Here is a 20,645-nt window from a genome sequence, read left to right as displayed (position 1 = left end):
GTTTTCTTGTAAGCAGAAAAGCATCATCTCTTTAAGCATTAGTGTATGATTCAACATATCCAGAGGTTGACGTTGTAAATAATACATGCAGGCTTCCACCCCTTCTGTTGGTCAATGCATGTATACAAAGAACATACATCAAGGGAGATCATGACAAAACCTTCTTCCCATCTTATATCATGAATACGTTTTTAAAAGTCAGTACTGTCTTTACAATAAGATCTAAGATCTGCAACGTATGGAGCTAAAAAATTGTCCAAAAATATTGATGTGTTCTCAAGTAGACCATCATTAGAAGACACGATGGGCCTACCCAGCGGTTTCTTGGGATGTTTATGTACCTTAGGTACAGGCATGGAACTTTCGATTTTCATTCCTTAAAAATTTGTATTTATCAAGAAGACCTTGCTTCCACCAATTGATAAGAAGATTGTGATATCTTATTATCGTTTCTTCATAGCATTCCCAACTGATAACTTCATAGCTGTTTTTATCATTTAGCTGTTGCAAAGCCTCGTTCTTGTAATCCTCAGTATTCATTAAAACAACGTTCCCACCTTTGTCAGAAGGTTTGATGGTTAAGGTTGGATCTTCTAGCAAATTTTTTAATGCTTCTCTTTGTCCTTTTATGAGGTTGTCCCGGATACAATAATCCTGATTATCCCTCATCTTGATTAGTTCGTGCATAAGCACTGAATGAAATGATTCAATATTGTCATGCGCTGTATTGGGATTACATTTTGATTTCATTTTAAATCTGCTTTTGCGTTTTGTATAAACTGGGAATCCCAAAGATTGTAATTGCGCTCCTTCTGTTTCATCACTGTTTTGTGAATTATTTCTCATGTAACTCTAAGATATATTAAATGTCATCCATAGCGAAATTCACGGATGGAGGGGCAGTACTTGTTTGCTAGCCATATTTGTTACACGTTGCTCTCCTCGTTTGGATATAAGATGTAACTTCATTAGTTTTACTTTTCGTATGTACAGAAAGAGGTCAATTCTTGTATCTGCATAATTCCAATCACTCGTGGGACAAAAGGAAAGGCCTAGTCTAAGAAGTGTCTTTTATTTGTAACACATACTATTTTCACTTCTTTATGACTTAGCACTTTATCTCTACAAAGCGTACCATTAATGACATTGATTAAGTATAGAATGTTACGCATTGATAATCAATTTGTAATTTTGGAATTATTTAACCGCAATGCATACTGTGCCATGAAACAGAATGATCTTAGCGATTTCAGTGGTACCATTAGTATCATGGGAAATAGACATTTTAATGTGACGTGAGACATATTTCTGCATTTTTCATATTAATTGTGTGCACTTGCTATTGATTCCGTGTGTCTTATAAACACGTTTCTTAAGTTTCATATAATTTTTTATATATTTTCTTTATATATTATTGTGTGCAGGATACATTATTTAGATCGTATTTCTGTTAGAGATGTATTCATCAAGCCGAAACGATCGTAATTCTATCTAAATCTTTATTTTTATGTCCTTCTAATGGTTTTTCGTCAACTTTGCATATTACTAATTATATGTACAAATCTGCATAGCCTTACTGTGTCTCACAGCACTGTGAATGCTAACGATACATCACGCTGCTTATCTGCGTAACTTTCTATTTCTATTTCCATGACTAGATACGCCATAGTGCGGGCAGCGTAGATCGTATCTCGGTCAGTTTTGAATGGAATTAATTATATTTAATTCATTTATTTTTATTTTTTATTTGTCTCCATCGTACTCTTAAAAATGGCAACCATTCATCATGAAATTGAAAAATGTATATATTTTTTCTGCTTCGCTACGTATCCTTGCACGTATATGTATAGTAACATCTCCATGTCTATTATGACGTTTAATGTTTAAAAATGTCTGCTTGATAACGCTTTGGCAACTTGACAAAGGCTGTTCTACTGCTGAAACGCATTGTTGTTGGTGAGCGATTAAAAAACACCTATATCACCAGGAAAGTGTGCCGCCTCATTCCTATGGGATTGAACAGTTTTCATATATTGTGGTTGCCGCTACCACGGCAGGCACCGGCATCTTGGGCAGGCGTGCGGCGTTCATCGGACAATTCTTTCAGATATATATATATATATATACAAATAATGTAAAACAATTATTACAGAATACATATTTTACATATTTCACATTATATAATTTTATTTTAATTCTTTAAATGTAGTACTATAAAGATCAAATTATATATATATATATATATATATATATATATATATATATATATATATAAACTTACCGAGGAGAATTGGTCGGCATCCAGTAAACCGGAAACTCCAAAGACCAGAATGCAAAGGAGGTAAACGCCCACAAGGGCGGGACATTTAAATCCATCGCGAGTGCGATGCAAATGACTGCCGCTGTGTCTCCCAACTAACCAAGCCAGTGAACAAGGGCGAAGAACGCCCGTAACGCGTATGGTGAATTTGGTTGAACTCCTGAAACTGATACTGGCGATATTGCTGCCCCGCTTGCCTTGCAATAAAAAGGAAGAAAAACACGTTCGTGTGTGGTGCCTTCAATGTTGGGTTCTTTGCAATTGGATATATTTGTGGCCAACCCTGGTCACGAAGGCACCCCACTGCTGATAACGCGGATCCAGCACCTTGAATCACGGGGCGCACAATGGAACAACGTGTCCGTTTTGCATCGTTTAATTTGAAGCGGAGCAACAGCCTGAACCAGTTAACAGAAACCCACTGTGGAAATTTTAAACTTACCGAGGAGAATTGGTCGGCATCCAGTAAACCTGAAACTCCAAAGACCAGAATGCAAAGGAGGTAAATGCCCACAAGGGCGGGACATTTAAATCCATCGCGAGTGCGATGCAAATGACTGCCGCTGTGTCTCCCAACTATCCAAGCCAGTGAACAAGGCGAAGAACGCCCGTAACGCGTATGGTGAATTTGGTTGAACTCCTGAAACTGATACTGGCGATGTTGCTGCCCAGCTTGCCTTGCAATAAAAAGGAAGAAAAACACGTTCGTGTGTGGTGCCTTCAATGTTGGGTTCTTTGCAATTGGATATATATATATATATATATATATATATATATATATATATATATATATATTCACTTAAAAAACCATAGGTTTCACACATGTTATAGTCAGCTGGACATTTCACTCGTAAAAAACCAATGAAATTCCCCCGTTATAGTTAGTGCAGGCAACTATAACTCACGCGACCGCAATCCTCTGCTGATGACGTCAGATATTACATCACTGTATTTAGACACTTATTTACCCATGTCTTCTTCCATTAATCTTTAGCTATACATATATTACAAATATTTATTTTTCATAAAGACACATATGTCATCAGTGATGTAATATCTGACGTCATCAGCAGAGGATTGCGGTCGCGTGAGTTATAGTTGCCTGCACTAACTATAACGGGGGAATTTCATTGGTTTTTTACGAGTGAAATGTCCAGCTAACTATAACATGTGTGAAACCTATGTTTTTTTAAGTGAATTTGCAAGGTTTTTTAAATGCTAATTCGTAACTATAACGTGTGTGAAACCTATGGTTTTTTCAGTGAATTTGTACGGTTTTTTAAATGCTAAGTTATGTATTTATTAATTTATTTTTTTTTCAGGTTTTTCACCGTGCTCGCGCACGGCAGGGTGCGCGCACTGTGCGCGCACGGTGCGCGCGTATAGATATTGATATGCTTTTAAATGCTATTTTCTCAGAAAATACTGAACAGATTTACACCAGACCTGCAAAAGGCACTTCCTTGGCCTTATGGCTACCTCTCTGCCAAATTTCACGTAATTCTGTTCAGCCGTTCGGGCTGTAGCTGCAACTATATGTCCTATGGAAGAATGCATGGGGAAAACTCGTTTTGGGACCCCCCTTTTTCTCGGCCCCCACTTGACGAATCACCCCGAGACTTTCAGGGTAGGAGCTGAACGGAGCGCCCCATTTGTTTTGAAAATTTCGCGAGGATTCGTCAACCGGCGCCAAAGTTATTCAAAATAGAATTTTGAGATTTCCTATGGAAACTAGGTTGTAACTATAACTATCTACTGGCGACCGCCAGTAGATAATATATATATATATATATTCACTGAAAAAACCATGGGTTTCACACACGTTATAGTTAGGAATTAGCATTTAAAAAACCTTAGAAATTCAGTGAAAAAACCATAGGTTTCACACACGTTATAGTTAGGAATTAGCATTTAAAAAACCTTAGAAATTCAGTGAAAAAACCATAGGTTTCACACATGTTATAGTTAGCTGGACATTTTACTCGTAAAAAACCAATGAAATTGCCCCGTTATAGTTAGTTCAGCTAACTATAACTCGCGCGCCCGCAATGCACTGCTGATGACGTCACATATTACATCACTCATGACATGGTCAGTGACATCACTCATGACATCACTGATGACATCTCAAATGACATCACTGATGACATCACTGATGACATCATCCAGTGAATGTGGGTTTTTCTGAAAATTAAATATGTTTTATATATGTATATCTCAAGGTCGATGGAAGAATAAATGGGTATATAAGTGTCTAAATGGATGATTTGTTTTTGAAAAATTGATTGTTTAACTGACTGATTAAGTGTATCATAGTGAATACATGTTTTAGTGAGTAATGTTTAAATATGTATATATCTGTATCAGTCTCTCACTTTGTGTATAAGTGGCTGCATGGGTTGGTGAGTAGCTACATGGGTGTCTATATAGGTTATTAGTTGGTTTTTTGAGTATCAGTCTGAGTGTCTGCATGGTTCGGTGGGGGGTATTACGTAGTGCATAGGTGCATGAATGAGTGACTCACTGTTTGTATGTGTTGAACAGACCATGTGTGCAGGACTGCATGGGTGGATGAGTGTGTGTATGGGTGTGTTAGTGAGTGAATGACTGTCTCAATAGTGTCTTTATGAGTAACTACATATGTTTAAAACTAGTATATGTGACTATTGGTGTATATATGTGAGTATATGCAAGGGTGAGAGATTGGAAGAGTTCCTGTATGAATAAGTATGTGTTTCTATAAGTGATTGTTTAAAAGACTAAGTATGTGTAAGTTTCCGTAGAAGTAAGTATGGTGGTGTGTGTATAACTGTATATGCAAGTAAATGTATGTTTGATTCTTTATTAGCACGAGTGACTATGTGTGTGAGTAACTCTATGGATGAGTGGCATTGTGTAACAGGATGTATAGGTGTATGAGTACATATGATGAGTGAGTACATGTATGAGTGACTGTATTGGACTGTTGGTGAATGAGTGGATGTGTATGTGGATCTTAGAATTACTGAAGAGGTTGTTGTAACTGGTATTGGTATGTCCATTGTTTTGAAAATTTTAGTCTCTATTTTTGAATGTGTGTGTCAAAGGTTATATTAGGGTGAGAGGAGGTCTGCCACTCTATCACAAGGATGATGTCATCAGTGATGTCATCAGTGATGTCATTTGAGATGTCATCAGTGATGTCATGAGTGATGTCACTGACCATGTCATGAGTGATGTAATATGTGACGTCATCAGCAGTGCATTGCGGGCGCGCGAGTTATAGTTAGCTGAACTAACTATAACGGGGCAATTTCATTGGTTTTTTACGAGTAAAATGTCCAGCTAACTATAACATGTGTGAAACCTATGGTTTTTTCACTGAATTTCTAAGGTTTTTTAAATGCTAATTCCTAACTATAACGTGTGTGAAACCTATGGTTTTTTCACTGAATTTCTAAGGTTTTTTAAATGCTAATTCCTAACTATAACGTGTGTGAAACCCATGGTTTTTTCAGTGAATTTGCAAGGTTTTTTAAATGCTAATTTTTTTTTTTTTTTTTTTTTCTAACATATTTTTAATTTAATTATCTTACCTTTTATAAAGACTATGATTACATTTTTAAAATTCTTTAATATGTTTTTTTAAATATATTTTTTAAAATAAACATGTAAAATTTATTTGCAGTACTTTTTTTTAAAAAAAAATATTTTTTTAGTACGCGTACCGTAAGCTCACGGTAAGCGTACGGTTTACGCAACGTCCGTAATCTATCTACGCTGCTTGCGTATAGTTACGCACTTTGCGTAGCCGCGCGTACTGCGCGTGGGACGCGTGCGCGCTTACGCTACAAGCACGTTACGCGGAAGTGTCGGGTAGTGACTGTTATGCGCATGCGCGCAAGCGCGTGTCTTTTTTACGCGCATGCGTACTTTTTGCCGTAAGCGTACCGTAAGCGTACCGTAAGCGTACGGTAGGTCATGTGATCATGAAACACAACTTTTGATTGGTTGAAACTACTTTCAGTTCTAGAACTCTCCTACACCACACCCATTCCCCTCATTTCTGCTTGTGATCCCTTGGGAGAAGGAGCTGGTTTGTCTTTGGGATACGATGGCAGAACAGCAGAGCTCTTCTGAGAGTGAGGCTAGCACTAGCAGCACTGTCTTGAGGCAGAGATCGAGGAAACAAAAGCCCTCTTATGTATGGGATTATTTTACTTTTCCTGAAGGCCAGCAAAAGGTAAATGCACCCTTAGTGACTTGTAAGCTGTGTAAGCGTGTACTTTCTAGAGGTAATCCTAACAGGAAGTATTCCTTTGGGAATCACACCATGAAGAGACACCTCCAGGATGTACACAGAAGGACACATGGTCATCTTTTTGGAGGTAACTCTTCAGAAAGACGAGCCAGTACATCCACAGTAGCTCAGCCTGGACCATCATCTGCAGGGCTGACTCCTTCTTCTGCAGGTCAGGTGAGCCCTTCATCTGTGGGGGGAGAATCTCCTTTTGCTGGCCCTCTGGAAATGAACCCTCGATTTCGGAAGGTTGATATTCATTGCACATTTTGTAAAGATCTAATTTGCCATAGGGAGACCAGTGTTTCCCTAGTGAACAACAAAATAGATCAGCACATTTGTCGCTTTGAATAATTTTCCCATGCTTCCTTTCCTCTGTCCCTGCATGAACACAACGGTTCTTTTAAGAGCCAACCTTATCTTTCATCTTTTTTTTACATATGTTTTTAAAAACTTTTTTTTATTTTTTTTTTACCGTACGCGTACGGTGCGCGTACTTTTTTTTTTTTTTTAAAAAAAACACTAAAAATCATTTATCACATTACATTGTCCTTGAGAGACTACAATTATTATTATTGACTTACCATACTCACTGAAAAAATATTTATTCATTTGTTTTTTTTAAAAATAGTTTTAAAAATGTTTGTAGTTTTCGAAAATTTTCTATATCTATCTGGAAAAAAAGAAAAAAGTATTAATATTTTTAAAACATTTTATAATACAGTACACATATTTACATTTTTTTCCAAAAAATATTTTTGCCTTATTTTTGCTGTTTTCAGAATATATTGCATTTCACTATAAATTGTGAAAGCAATTGCATTCATCATTTTACAGCGGGCAAAAAAAAATACCAATCACAAAGATTGTATTAAAAATGCCCTGATTCTTTTTTTACTTAAACTTAACATTATAGAAATGCATAATATTGTAAAAAAATATCATCTAATACCAATAGTTATTTCTTTAAAATACCGTCTGATATGTTTGTTTCAGAAGTATAATCACAATATTATATCTCAAATAACTCCAAAATACATCTGATTTCATTTCCTTTAGACCAAATAGTAATTTAAAATTTTTTTTTGGAATAAATTTCCAACGGTAATCCAATAAAATTCTAAAGTTTAATTTGTCCAGATCTCACCGATTCTCTGTAACATTTTGGTTCACGAAAATTTTTTGAATAATTTATTAAGTCCACAATAGAATTGGTTACTTTTCCACATGGCCAAATAGTAATTTTTTAAAACATTTTTGAAAAAATTTCCAATGGCAGTCCAATAACATTCCAAAATTTAAAATGTGCAGAAGTTACCGATAATCTCTAAATTAATGGTTTTTCAAAGTTTCATTAAAAATTAAAAAAGTCCACATTACAATTGGTTATCTTTCCATTAGGCCAAATGATAATTTAAAAAATCTTTTTTTTACAAAATTGCAATGGTAATCCAGTAAAATGGTAAAATTGTTTTGTCCAGATCTTGCCAAGTCTCTCTAAAATTTAGGTTTCAGGAAGATTAGATAGGAATTTGCTAAATCAAAAGGCAAACGTTGTTTGAAAATCAATTGGGAATCATTACACAGTGTCCAGCCTTTTTCACATTTAAGATAAACTGTGTAATGTCCAGAAGTAACAGTAGGTCCATCATGGAAAATTATTGCAACAGTTACAAAAGTTTTTCCTGAAATTGATAATTGCTGTCCTGTAAACTTCTTTATTAAAGTATCCAATTTTGAACCATCAGCTCTACATCGTTGCATCATTAAAATTACATACTGTCCGTATTCCTTTAAAATTAATGTTGAAAACATGTCAGAATTACACTCACCACATTTCATGCTATGATTAGCATCTTTAACTAATTTTGCAAAAGTGACTGTTTTACTCTCTGGCAATGTCAAATAAATAAACCTTTCATTATCAACAATAGAGCCACATATATTATAACAATTATCACAACTATGTTCCCATTTATAAGAGAGACCAAAAAAAATGTCAATGGGAACTCCTTCTTCTTCCACTACCTGAAGAAAATACATCGAAAATTCATGTGCATCTTGCTGTTCATTTTGAGAAAACTGTGTTCGTCCTGAACATACATCTAAAAGTTTTCTAATGTCAGTAGCACTTTCTATTTGAGTTTTATCTTTACTCAGCTTTTGAAAAAGGAGACTCAGCTCTGAACAGAATCTTTTTCCCTGATTTACTATTATCTGCTCTTGCAAACTTTCCAGATAAAATGCAACATTCAGCACTACATTTGCGTAGCAGTTGACACCAGAGCTATTTTCAAAATGACATCCTACAACCTGTTCTTCATTTTCCTTTTTCTTTTTGCTTGCAATTACATCACTCCTCTTTTTTTTCCTCTTCTCTACATCTTCACTACAGATATTCTCATTTTTTCTTTTACGAGAAACTACACGTTTCTCCAACACAGGATACTGACCTAAATGAGGAGCATAGCTTCTTCTTAATCTATTATACTCCTTTACACAGTTTGTATCAGCACTAACTTTTGACTCATCAAAGTCTATCATGAATAAACCTGATAATGTTTTGACTCGTGACAAAGCAACATATGCCATACCTTCTTTGAACACAGTTGAACCAATGTTCACAAATGCACAATCTACAGTCAATCCTTGAGACTTGTGAATAGTTACAGCATATGCTAGAGAAAACGGAAACTGCTTCCTACGTACATATAAGTTTTTCACAAGCATAAAACGAACTGTACAACGACAAATATCTTTAACTTCATCTATCTGATCAAATTTTATTTTTAAACATTCAACTCCTTCTTTTTTCTGGTAATTAATAAAACCCACAACTCTTCCCATCGCTCCATTAACTAAACCTTTCTCAACATCCAAATTTCTCCTTAAAAACACTCTACAGTTCATGCAAACATATAGATTTTTTTCTAATCCAGCTGTTTTGGAGATGTTCTTCTCTAGTGAGTCCAATTTATTTTTCAGTTTGCCTGTTACTGTGACAGTAATTCTTCCATCCTCAATTTTGTCCACTGCTTCCAATTTCCTGATCTCTTCCTTTTCCAATTTCAAAAGCTCCTCATTGAATATTGAGCATTCACGTAGAGTTGGCATTAAGCAGATGACACTTTTGTTTTCTGCAATGTTCTTGTATATCTTCTCTGCAACTATTTCTTCCTTTGGAAATAAATTATGTAGCAGCCGAGTCTGTAATGCTTTTTTGCCAGCTTCTGTGAGTAGTCCAATCCTGATATCTTTCAGAATACTTCCATATTCTTCATCGTTTGCTTGCCTCATATTAGTTGTAAGTTCCTTGTACTCAAAGAAGGACCAAATATTTGTATTACCGATGCTTCCCAATGACTTCTTCGTGTCTTCATGTGTCACAGTATTAAACACTGGTTGTCCTTTAACCGGAGTAAGTTGCAAAAGATCCCCAAAAACGATGACGTGTTTTCCACCAAATAACACGTCATAGTCTGTCTTCAAAATTTGCTGCATTCTTAAATGCACAAAGGCAAGCATTAAGTTTGATACCATGCTCACCTCATCAATAATGAGAACTTGCATCTTCTTCAATACTCTTGAAACTTCCAAGCATGCTTCTCCAGTTAGCTTGTTGAATTGTATTTTGTTCTCATGCTCCACTGGTAACATTAGCAAACGATGTAAGGTGATTCCTTTTATGTTATATGCTGCTAACCCAGTTGGAGCAGTAACCACACAAGACAAAGTAGAATCTGTTTTTTGCTTTAGGTAGCTTCTGATGACTTTAATTAGGAAACTTTTTCCAGTGCCAGCTTGTCCGCTTACATACATCCTGATTGGATGAAATGATGTGCATGAGCACTCTTTTTTTTCATGTAGAAATCCGTGTTCAATTTTGTTTTTGATCTCTTCATAAATTTGTTGCTGCTCTTGATTCAGTTGTCTTTCCAAATTTTCTAAGTCTATAAATTCTTCTTGAGCTTGATTCATAGCCGTTTCCACTTCATTCATGGCTATTGATGCTTCATTTTCAACGATTGGTTGTCCTAGGGGATCTTGACTGTATGTTCCTGAACTTTGGCTGTCCTGAGAACTGTCTCTAGCAATTTCTGCTGCAATTGTAGTTTCCTGTTCAATTTCTTCATTTAACATTTGCAGATAAGTTGAGAATGTACTGCATTGTATGCTGTCTTTGCAAGCATTAAAAGAATCTTCATAGCTCTGGAATTCTCCCAGTAGTTCATCCTCTGAACGCCATGGTTTAAACAACTGTAAAAGAGCCAAGTAGTAAAATTCTTTCTTGTCGGTAGTGTCGCAACTCAGCTTCCGGTGATTTATCAAACTTCCTTTGGTTTGCTTCACCAAACATCCTTCTTCACCAACGACTTTATATTTTCCATTATTGATGTCTTCTGCAGCTTTCCGTGAATAAATGTAGTTCTGCAGCACTTCATAGAGACACATGTTCTCCAGATGATGACTTCTCTTGGGATAATATGTGTCCAACATGTTTGTTTTCAATATATCTGTACTTTCAGGTTCGAACTGTGCCAAATATTCAATTTCTCCAACAGATTTCAGTACCCGATTTCTCATTGCTGCAAGGCCTAAACTTGCCCAAATTATTCTTCTTGACTTCGAGTAGAGACTTGCAGAAGATAATCTATCTGAACATTCGTAGGATCCAATTTCTCGATGCGATAACATCTTCAAACTGAAACTGTACAGCTTCTTACTGACAGTCTTCTCGTGAGAAATCTCTTCCCACATTTCCTTCAATTCTGTTTTTTCTGATTTCGTAATGTAAGACGTTACATATCGAGCAACAGCAATGGAATTGTCAGCAACATACTGTATATCCATGTTAGCGTTCCACATGGATAAAATGACTGGGTTGTAGTCATTTATATTTTTTGATTCTTCTTTTCTTTTAAGGTTGTAGGTATTCTTAGGTGATTTTCTTGTGATAGTATGTCTCACAGCTGACATAAAACTGTTGACTCTTCCATTTGTAAGAACAGGTCTAGGAAATCCAAATCGACATTTAGTGTAGTATTTTTCTTTGCTCTTGTATTTCCGTCGACAGTATTTTCCACACCGATGACTTTGGAAACGTAGAACTTGCTCCTTTAACTTGTACTCTTCTGTGCTTTTAGGTATAGCACATGTTGCATATTCTTCAATGTAAGATAACACTGCTTCATCAGTATCTGTTCCAAACTTTGGGGCATCCTTGATCCACAGCAGCATATGAATATGAGGAGCACCTCTTGCCTGGTACTCTTTTCTCCAAAAGAAATCCACTACTTCTCCAAGGGGTGGATTTTTTTTATTGCAGATGAAGGACATCATAGCCTCAAATCTATGATTGAAATATCTGCAAACATTAACCGGATCCAATGAGCACAGTTCTCCTGCTGTCTTGTATTCGATGTTTTCAATGTTTGAATTGGCCTCTCGTAGAAAATCCAGTAAATCATCCCAAGCGTACTCGGCGCAGCTTAGGGTAAGGAACCATGTTGGTGTTCCTAAATTGCGTAACATGCATTTTAGTTCACCATGGCGTCGGTACCAATATTCATTTGTCCCACGCTGACAAGCCATCAGATTGATCAGTTGTGTTTCCAAATGATCATCTCGGTGCTGCACTTTCTCCATAAAATCCTTAGCAGACACATTTTGTAAATGTACTCCACTTTTTAAAATGTGATTTACTGCATAAGACAGTGCAGACAAGTCGCTTTCAAATAAAAGATGGAACAAATAAGGGATACTTTGTCGAAATCTGGGATCTTCAGCATATAGTCTTGTAGTCCGATACTCAGAAGCTGGAATCTGTTCCGGACGTTCATCGTATCGTCCTCCTTTTCCTTTAGGAAACAGCTGGGGAAAACATCGAGCTTCCAAGCTCTCCTCCCATACACTCACGGGATTTCCTTTTGCTTTCTTCATCTGAAAGAGATCAATATTGTCTCCCATAACTTCTTTCGAATGGAGAGGATGTATGCTAAAATGTTCATAAATTTCTTCTTCCTTTGACTTGTCCACTTTTTCAATTTGTCCACTTGGTGTTTCTGTATCTCCTTGTAAATCTTCTTCTTCTTCTTCTTCTACTATATAAATTGATTCATACCATTTGTTATTTTTTTTCAAATACAAATTTGCTCTTTGTACTTTCCGCACATCTACCAGCTCCTGCCAAATCTTCTTATTCTTTGTAGGTACACCATTAACCAGAATAATTAATGGTTCAGTTTCCAAAGTATCCGCATCAATAGTTTCCATATTTTTTTTCAAATCCAAGGGCAAATACACCACTCTACCTTTTAAACCTCTCACTAAATCTGAAGGAGGTAATTTACCAGTTTTGGGCTCCATACGTACTATGGTCTGGAACGGATGAACACATTGAATGAGTATAGACTCATATGTATTTAATTCAGAAAGTTCAGCAGGAATAGCATCCAATTCTAAATTATTATGTACAGCTCTGGTCGGCATTCTATTTTCCTCTAACTTGTTGTAGCAGTATTTACAAATACGCTGATCTTCACCCAATTCAAAACAATTTTCAAGAAATATATATGTTGCAAAATCCATCCACTTATAATTATCTTCATTTTCACTCTTTCTGTAGAGATCAACATTCCTAGTTTGTTTTCTATAATGAGTTCTGCGGCAACAAATACAAGTAACATTTGGTCTTTCATTAGAGACTATTGCAAATTTTGTTATGTGATCATTAAATGTCTTACTTACACAAGGTTCTACATTCTCTTCCACTTCTGCCTCATTTACTGTGTCCTTCTCTGCACTGTTTTGTTCAGGACCAAAGTAACAAAACTGAATTTCATCAACAACCTTCTCTACATCTGATACCGTTCCTCGGAACAGAGCCCTATTCAATTCATTTAACTTTATTGCTGGACTTTTGGCAAAATACAACCGTCTCACAAACTTTCTCATTTCAGTATGATGAACAGCCAGCATCCTAAAATGATGGAAAACACTATTGCACACTTTTCTAGATAGACAAGCAAGAGAATGACCCTGCAAACCAGTATTCTCTCTCACTCTGCATGGATCCAGACTTTGAAGCACCTTAATCTTTTGTTTTACACTTTTTTTACTATATTCTCTTAGAAACTCTCGAAATCTGTCAATAGATTCCTGACGCACAGTGCAAATACTACTACAATTCCAAGTGTACACTGGGGCTTTAGGACGTCTCCCCATTGCCTCATCTGCCATCACTTGTACCTCATCTCTTGGAACCATTATCTCCTTCTCCATTATGCAACCATTTTTTACTTCGTATGAACGACCTCTGGTGTCAACTGCATGCAGCAAACTATTACTTTGAAAATAGCTCTCTTCATTAAAAAAAGGTTCACTACTTGAGCTATGCATCCACTTTCCTAAAAACACTTTACAAAAATTTGTTCTGTTCACTACTCTTTTGCTTTTGCTTTGTGATTTCAGTACATTAACCATTTTATCTAATGTACGCATCCTATTCAAAATTAATATGAATAGTTTCCTTTTTAATTCTAATGCCTTTGCTGCAATGGCTTCAATTTCTTTTTTTCTCTTATAATATTTAGCCTTTTGCTTATATTTCTTTATATCCTTTATCAAATTGGACATAACTCTTCTCTGAAACATTTTTCTACGTATCTCTTTAAATGCTGTTTTTCTGTTTATGTTAAACTTTTCAATTGCAGAAGGTATATTTGCATTAACTAAATCCTCAATTTTTTGCTGTTCTGTAGGTTTTGTTACATTTTTCCGAGAACAGACATTTTGTACATTTTTGTTTGTTTTCAATATTTTGTTTAGGAATTGTCTTTTTTGCTTACCAGAAGATTTTTTCTTTTTCCCAACATCAGCATCTTCTACTAACTTTGGTCCTCCAGTTGTCCTCAAATATAGTTTTTTTTTTAGCGTTTTTTGAACTCGAGATTTTGTAGGCATCTTAAATTTTGTTCACTGTTCTTCAGCAATACCTGCAAAAAAACTAAAAAAAAAATTCTTTATTGAATTTAAATATATTACTACATTTCTTTTCACAATAGTCACAAAACGAAATTTCTTTGCCAATTTGAATGCACACAAACTCCTCTTTTTTTTTGGGCAAGTGAAAATCTGTATAACAAACTGTCACATTATGAAACCAAGCTGTTTTTTTTTCAGACCACCACCGTGTGTATTCTCTGTGACTGCCTACACTCCAGCAGGGGCAACCAGCCTTAGTGATGCTGAATGTATTTGCATTACAGACTTAAACCTGAAAACCCCACTCGCTTCTAATTACTGTGCATGACTATACATGGCAAGCACATGGGTGTGTGCTAAACCTCTGCTTCTTCCCCCAAAAATTCGCTCCTCTTTTCCATCTACTGCAACTGTGAAATCACCAGAGCAAGACGCAATACATTTCTGCCTATAATTCTTCTATGCACACAGAGTCATGTTTTCACATTAGTGCCAAAACGAAATTTCTTTGCCAATTTGAAAGCACACTTACTGCTCTTTTTTTTTCGGGCCAAGTGAAAATCTCTTTTTACACTTTGAAATCACTTTTACAGACTGACACATTCTGAAACCTTTTTTTTTAAATTTATTTAAATGCACATGTCCAAGCTGTTTTTTTTTCAGACCACCACCGTGTGTATTCTCTGTGACTGCCTACACTCCAGCAGGGGCAACCAGCCTTAGTGATGCTGAATGTATTTGCATTACAGACTTAAACCTGAAAACCCCACTCGCTTCTAATTACTGTGCATGACTATACATGGCAAGCACATGGGTGTGTGCTAAACCTCTGCTTCTTCCCCCAAAAATTCGCTCCTCTTTTCCATCTACTGCAACTGTGAAATCACCAGAGCAAGACGCAATACATTTCTGCCTATAATTCTTCTATGCACACAGAGTCATGTTTTCACATTAGTGCCAAAACGAAATTTCTTTGCCAATTTGAAAGCACACTTACTGCTCTTTTTTTTTCGGGGGCAAGTGTATATCTCTTTTTTCAATTTGAAATCACTTTTACAGACTGACACATTCTGAAACCTTTTTTTTTAATTTATTTAAATGCACATGTCCAAGCAGTTTTTTTTTCAGACCACCACCGTGTGCATTCTCTGTGACTGCCTACACTCCAGCAGGGGCAACCAGCCTTAGTGATGCTGAATGTATTTGCATTACAGACTTAAACCTGAAAACCCCACTCGCTTCTAATTACTGTGCATGACTATACATGGCAAGCACATGGGTGTGTGCTAAACCTCTGCTTCTTCCCCCAAAAATTCGCTCCTCTTTTCCATCTACTGCAACTGTGAAATCACCAGAGCAAGACGCAATACATTTCTGCCTATAATTCTTCTATGCACACAGAGTCATGTTTTCACATTAGTGCCAAAACGAAATTTCTTTGCCAATTTGAAAGCACACTTACTGCTCTTTTTTTTTCGGGGCCAAGTGAAAATCTCTTTTTACACTTTGAAATCACTTTTACAGACTGACACATTCTGAAACCTTTTTTTTTAATTTATTTAAATGCACATGTCCAAGCAGTTTTTTTTTCAGACCACCACCGTGTGCATTCTCTGTGACTGCCTACACTCCAGCAGGGGCAAACAGCCTTAGTGATGCTGAATGTATTTGCATTACAGACTTAAACCTGAAAACCCCACTCGCTTCTAATTACTGTGCATGACTATACATGGCAAGCACATGGGTGTGTGCTAAACCTCTGCTTCTTCCCCCAAAAATTCGCTCCTCTTTTCCATCTACTGCAACTGTGAAATCACCAGAGCAAGACGCAATACATTTCTGCCTATAATTCTTCTATGCACACAGAGTCATGTTTTCACATTAGTCCCAAAACGAAATTTCTTTGCCAATTTGAAAGCACACTTACTGCTCTTTTTTTTTCGGGGGCAAGTGTATATCTCTTTTTTCAATTTGAAATCACTTTTACAGACTGACACATTCTGAAACCTTTTTTTTTAAATTTATTTAAATGCACATGTCCAAGCTGTTTTTTTTTCAGACCACCACCGTGTGTATTCTCTGTGACTGCCTACACTCCAGCAGGGGCAACCAGCCTTAGTGATGCTGAATGTATTTGCATTACAGACTTAAACCTGAAAACCCCACTCGCTTCTAATTACTGTGCATGACTATACATGGCAAGCACATGGGTGTGTGCTAAACCTCTGCTTCTTCCCCCAAAAATTCGCTCCTCTTTTCCATCTACTGCAACTGTGAAATCACCAGAGCAAGACGCAATACATTTCTGCCTATAATTCTTCTATGCACACAGAGTCATGTTTTCACATTAGTGCCAAAACGAAATTTCTTTGCCAATTTGAAAGCACACTTACTGCTCTTTTTTTTTCGGGCCAAGTGAAAATCTCTTTTTACACTTTGAAATCACTTTTACAGACTGACACATTCTGAAACCTTTTTTTTAAATTTATTTAAATGCACATGTCCAAGCTGTTTTTTTTTCAGACCACCACCGTGTGTATTCTCTGTGACTGCCTACACTCCAGCAGGGGCAACCAGCCTTAGTGATGCTGAATGTATTTGCATTACAGACTTAAACCTGAAAACCCCACTCGCTTCTAATTACTGTGCATGACTATACATGGCAAGCACATGGGTGTGTGCTAAACCTCTGCTTCTTCCCCCAAAAATTCGCTCCTCTTTTCCATCTACTGCAACTGTGAAATCACCAGAGCAAGACGCAATACATTTCTGCCTATAATTCTTCTATGCACACAGAGTCATGTTTTCACATTAGTGCCAAAACGAAATTTCTTTGCCAATTTGAAAGCACACTTACTGCTCTTTTTTTTTCGGGCCAAGTGAAAATCTCTTTTTACACTTTGAAATCACTTTTACAGACTGACACATTCTGAAACCTTTTTTTTAAATTTATTTAAATGCACATGTCCAAGCTGTTTTTTTTTCAGACCACCACCGTGTGTATTCTCTGTGACTGCCTACACTCCAGCAGGGGCAACCAGCCTTAGTGATGCTGAATGTATTTGCATTACAGACTTAAACCTGAAAACCCCACTCGCTTCTAATTACTGTGCATGACTATACATGGCAAGCACATGGGTGTGTGCTAAACCTCTGCTTCTTCCCCAAAAAATTCGCTCCACTTTTCCATCTACTGCAACTGTGAAATCACCAGAGCAAGACGCAATACATTTCTGCCTATAATTCTTCTATGCACACAGAGTCATGTTTTCACATTAGTGCCAAAACGAAATTTCTTTGCCAATTTGAAAGCACACTTACTGCTCTTTTTTTTTCGGGCCAAGTGAAAATCTCTTTTTACACTTTGAAATCACTTTTACAGACTGACACATTCTGAAACCTTTTTTTTTAAATTTATTTAAATGCACATGTCCAAGCTGTTTTTTTTTCAGACCACCACCGTGTGTATTCTCTGTGACTGCCTACACTCCAGCAGGGGCAACCAGCCTTAGTGATGCTGAATGTATTTGCATTACAGACTTAAACCTGAAAACCCCACTCGCTTCTAATTACTGTGCATGACTATACATGGCAAGCACATGGGTGTGTGCTAAACCTCTGCTTCTTCCCCCAAAAATTCGCTCCTCTTTTCCATCTACTGCAACTGTGAAATCACCAGAGCAAGACGCAATACATTTCTGCCTATAATTCTTCTATGCACACAGAGTCATGTTTTCACATTAGTGCCAAAACGAAATTTCTTTGCCAATTTGAAAGCACACTTACTGCTCTTTTTTTTTCGGGCCAAGTGAAAATCTCTTTTTACACTTTGAAATCACTTTTACAGACTGACACATTCTGAAACCTTTTTTTTAAAATTTATTTAAATGCACATGTCCAAGCTGTTTTTTTTTCAGACCACCACCGTGTGCATTCTCTGTGACTGCCTACACTCCAGCAGGGGCAACCAGCCTTAGTGATGCTGAATGTATTTGCATTACAGACTTAAACCTGAAAACCCCACTCGCTTCTAATTACTGTGCATGACTATACATGGCAAGCACATGGGTGTGTGCTAAACCTCTGCTTCTTCCCCCAAAAATTCGCTCCTCTTTTCCATCTACTGCAACTGTGAAATCACCAGAGCAAGACGCAATACATTTCTGCCTATAATTCTTCTATGCACACACAGTCATGTTTTCACATTAGTGCCAAAACGAAATTTCTTTGCCAATTTGAAAGCACACTTACTGCTCTTTTTTTTTCGGGCCAAGTGAAAATCTCTTTTACAGACTGACACATTATGAATCCACCATGTGTAACTACAACAAAAACAATTCCCATTTCTATTATTCATTTCTTAAGTTACCACATACATCCCCTCTCAAACTGTAAACTCACCTTTAAAATTAGTTAGTTGTGAAAGAAATGTGTCACTCAAACAGCAGATTATCAGAGCCAGGATCTCTGTTCTGTACACCTCTCTCCTCTCAGCAGAACCAGATAATGGCAAACTTTCCCTCTATTTTTCCACACATATACATGTAAGTTTCAAATCTCAGTGCTTCCCCCTTTTTTTCAAATGTAATGACACATTTCTATTGGTTGAAAACCAACCCTTTTCCAAAAGTACCCTGCCCCCAACTTGACTTCTGCCTAGTACCCTTCCCCCAACTTGACTTCTGCCTGCTACCATAGCAACAGCTCATGGAACACTGCTGTGTGCAGTTAGGTCAGAAGTTCGACACACAATGTTTCAATTCCACAGAGCAAGAGTGCTTGACTTTTCAAACCTAACTGCAAATCCATAGTACTGTTCTTTGGTTACACATTTTTTTGTACCAATACAAAACATGCTTCTATTAATTTTCACATACAGCCTAGTTTTTTTTCTAGAATGGTATGAAACAGCCAATCAGTTCTTTTTGTTTTGTAAAAAATATGTATGCCTCCATTTCCAAACTGTCTTTCTTTTCATATTGCCATTCTACTGAAAGACACCTCCTGAGTGCATCCAGTTCTCCTTTGAAGATGTTCACAGTGTGGATTGTAGGGCACAGCTATGTCTTCTGGAGTGAAAAGTTTGCAGAGAAAACAGATATGGTGAGAGACCTTGCTTTGCCAAATGTAGACATTAAATGGATTGGTCAGAGAGGGTTAAAGTGGCACCAATTGATGCCATTGGTGAAATCCTTCATGCAAATCCAACACCCTGACCTCATAATAGTGCACTGTGGTGGCAATGACCTAGGCACTTTGACTGGGGTAGGTCTGGAAATGCTTATGAAGGACACCTTTGCACAACTGTTTACACTTTTCCCTAAAACTGCCTTTGTGTTTTCCAACATATGCCAAAGGCAAAAATGGAACTGGTCCAATCATTTCTGTCCACAGATTGACAAAGCAAGAAAGCACGTCAACAAATCTGTTTCTGCTTTCCTCCGTGACTATGGTATGGGTGCCATTTACCACAACAACTTGCGTTACGACATGCAAGACATTTATAGAGGAGATGGTGTGCACTTCAATGATGAAGGGAACAGAGTCTTCCTCTTGAACCTTAGACTCTGCATCGGTACTTACTTGTAGGTACCACTAAAAAAATGACTCCATAAACACAACAGCTCTTTTTAGAGCTCCCTAATTTCTAAACTCTTAAATCTGATTTTCATTTATTTATTTTTATTTTTTTTACCGTACGCTTACCGTGAGCTTACCGTACGCGTACCCCGTGATTTTTTTTAAAATCAATAAATGTTTTTTTTGTACTTTTCTGTCCTTCTTTGACCCCCTTACAATTGTTAGGGGGTCTGTAACTCTCCTCATTGCCCCCTTTCCTTGTTTTCACTCTTTTTTTTCAGAGTGAAATACACAAAATGGCGGCCGCCGCTTCCTGGTTTCGGCCGATTCGAATGTTTACTAAGATCTAAGAGCCAATCAGAATCGCGCTCGCGCACGCCACCGTACGCTTACCGTAAGCGTACGGTAAGCGTACCGTAAGCTGGCTCAGATATATATATTGATTTAAAGGCTATTTTCTCAAAATCAACTGAACTGATTTAC

At 36.9% G+C, this 20,645-nt stretch overlaps 1 protein-coding gene across 1 annotated transcript; it reads right to left on the bottom strand.

Moving 5' to 3' along the window:
* Window positions 1–342: 342 nt before the first annotated feature.
* LOC146870430 (uncharacterized) lies at window positions 343–19,093 on the bottom strand. Its single transcript, XM_085643092.1, has 3 exons — window positions 18,984–19,093; window positions 10,265–14,604; window positions 343–692 (listed from the first exon to the last, which is right to left on the bottom strand). Exons 2-3 carry the CDS (start codon window positions 14,559–14,561, stop codon window positions 343–345), a joined length of 4,647 nt encoding a protein of 1,548 aa, XP_085499218.1. The 5' UTR covers window positions 14,562–14,604; window positions 18,984–19,093.
* Between the last annotated feature and the right edge of the window lie 1,552 nt (window positions 19,094–20,645).

Source organism: Triturus cristatus, chromosome 1_1 (genome assembly GCF_964204655.1).
Source record: "Triturus cristatus chromosome 1_1, aTriCri1.1, whole genome shotgun sequence".
Taxonomy (NCBI): Eukaryota; Metazoa; Chordata; class Amphibia; order Caudata; family Salamandridae; genus Triturus; species Triturus cristatus.
The sequence above is the reverse complement of the archived record's forward strand: the minus strand, read 5'-3'. Positions and strand labels throughout refer to the sequence as shown.

Coding starts and splice junctions, on each gene's coding strand:
- LOC146870430 (XM_085643092.1), bottom strand. CDS start 14,561: ATGCCTACAAAATCTCGAGTTCAAAAAACGCTAAAAAAAAAACTATAT. Junction 693..10,264: donor AAAAGGAATCACCTTACATC/GTTTGCTAATGT, acceptor CATTTCATTCAG/TGCTTATGCACGAACTAATC.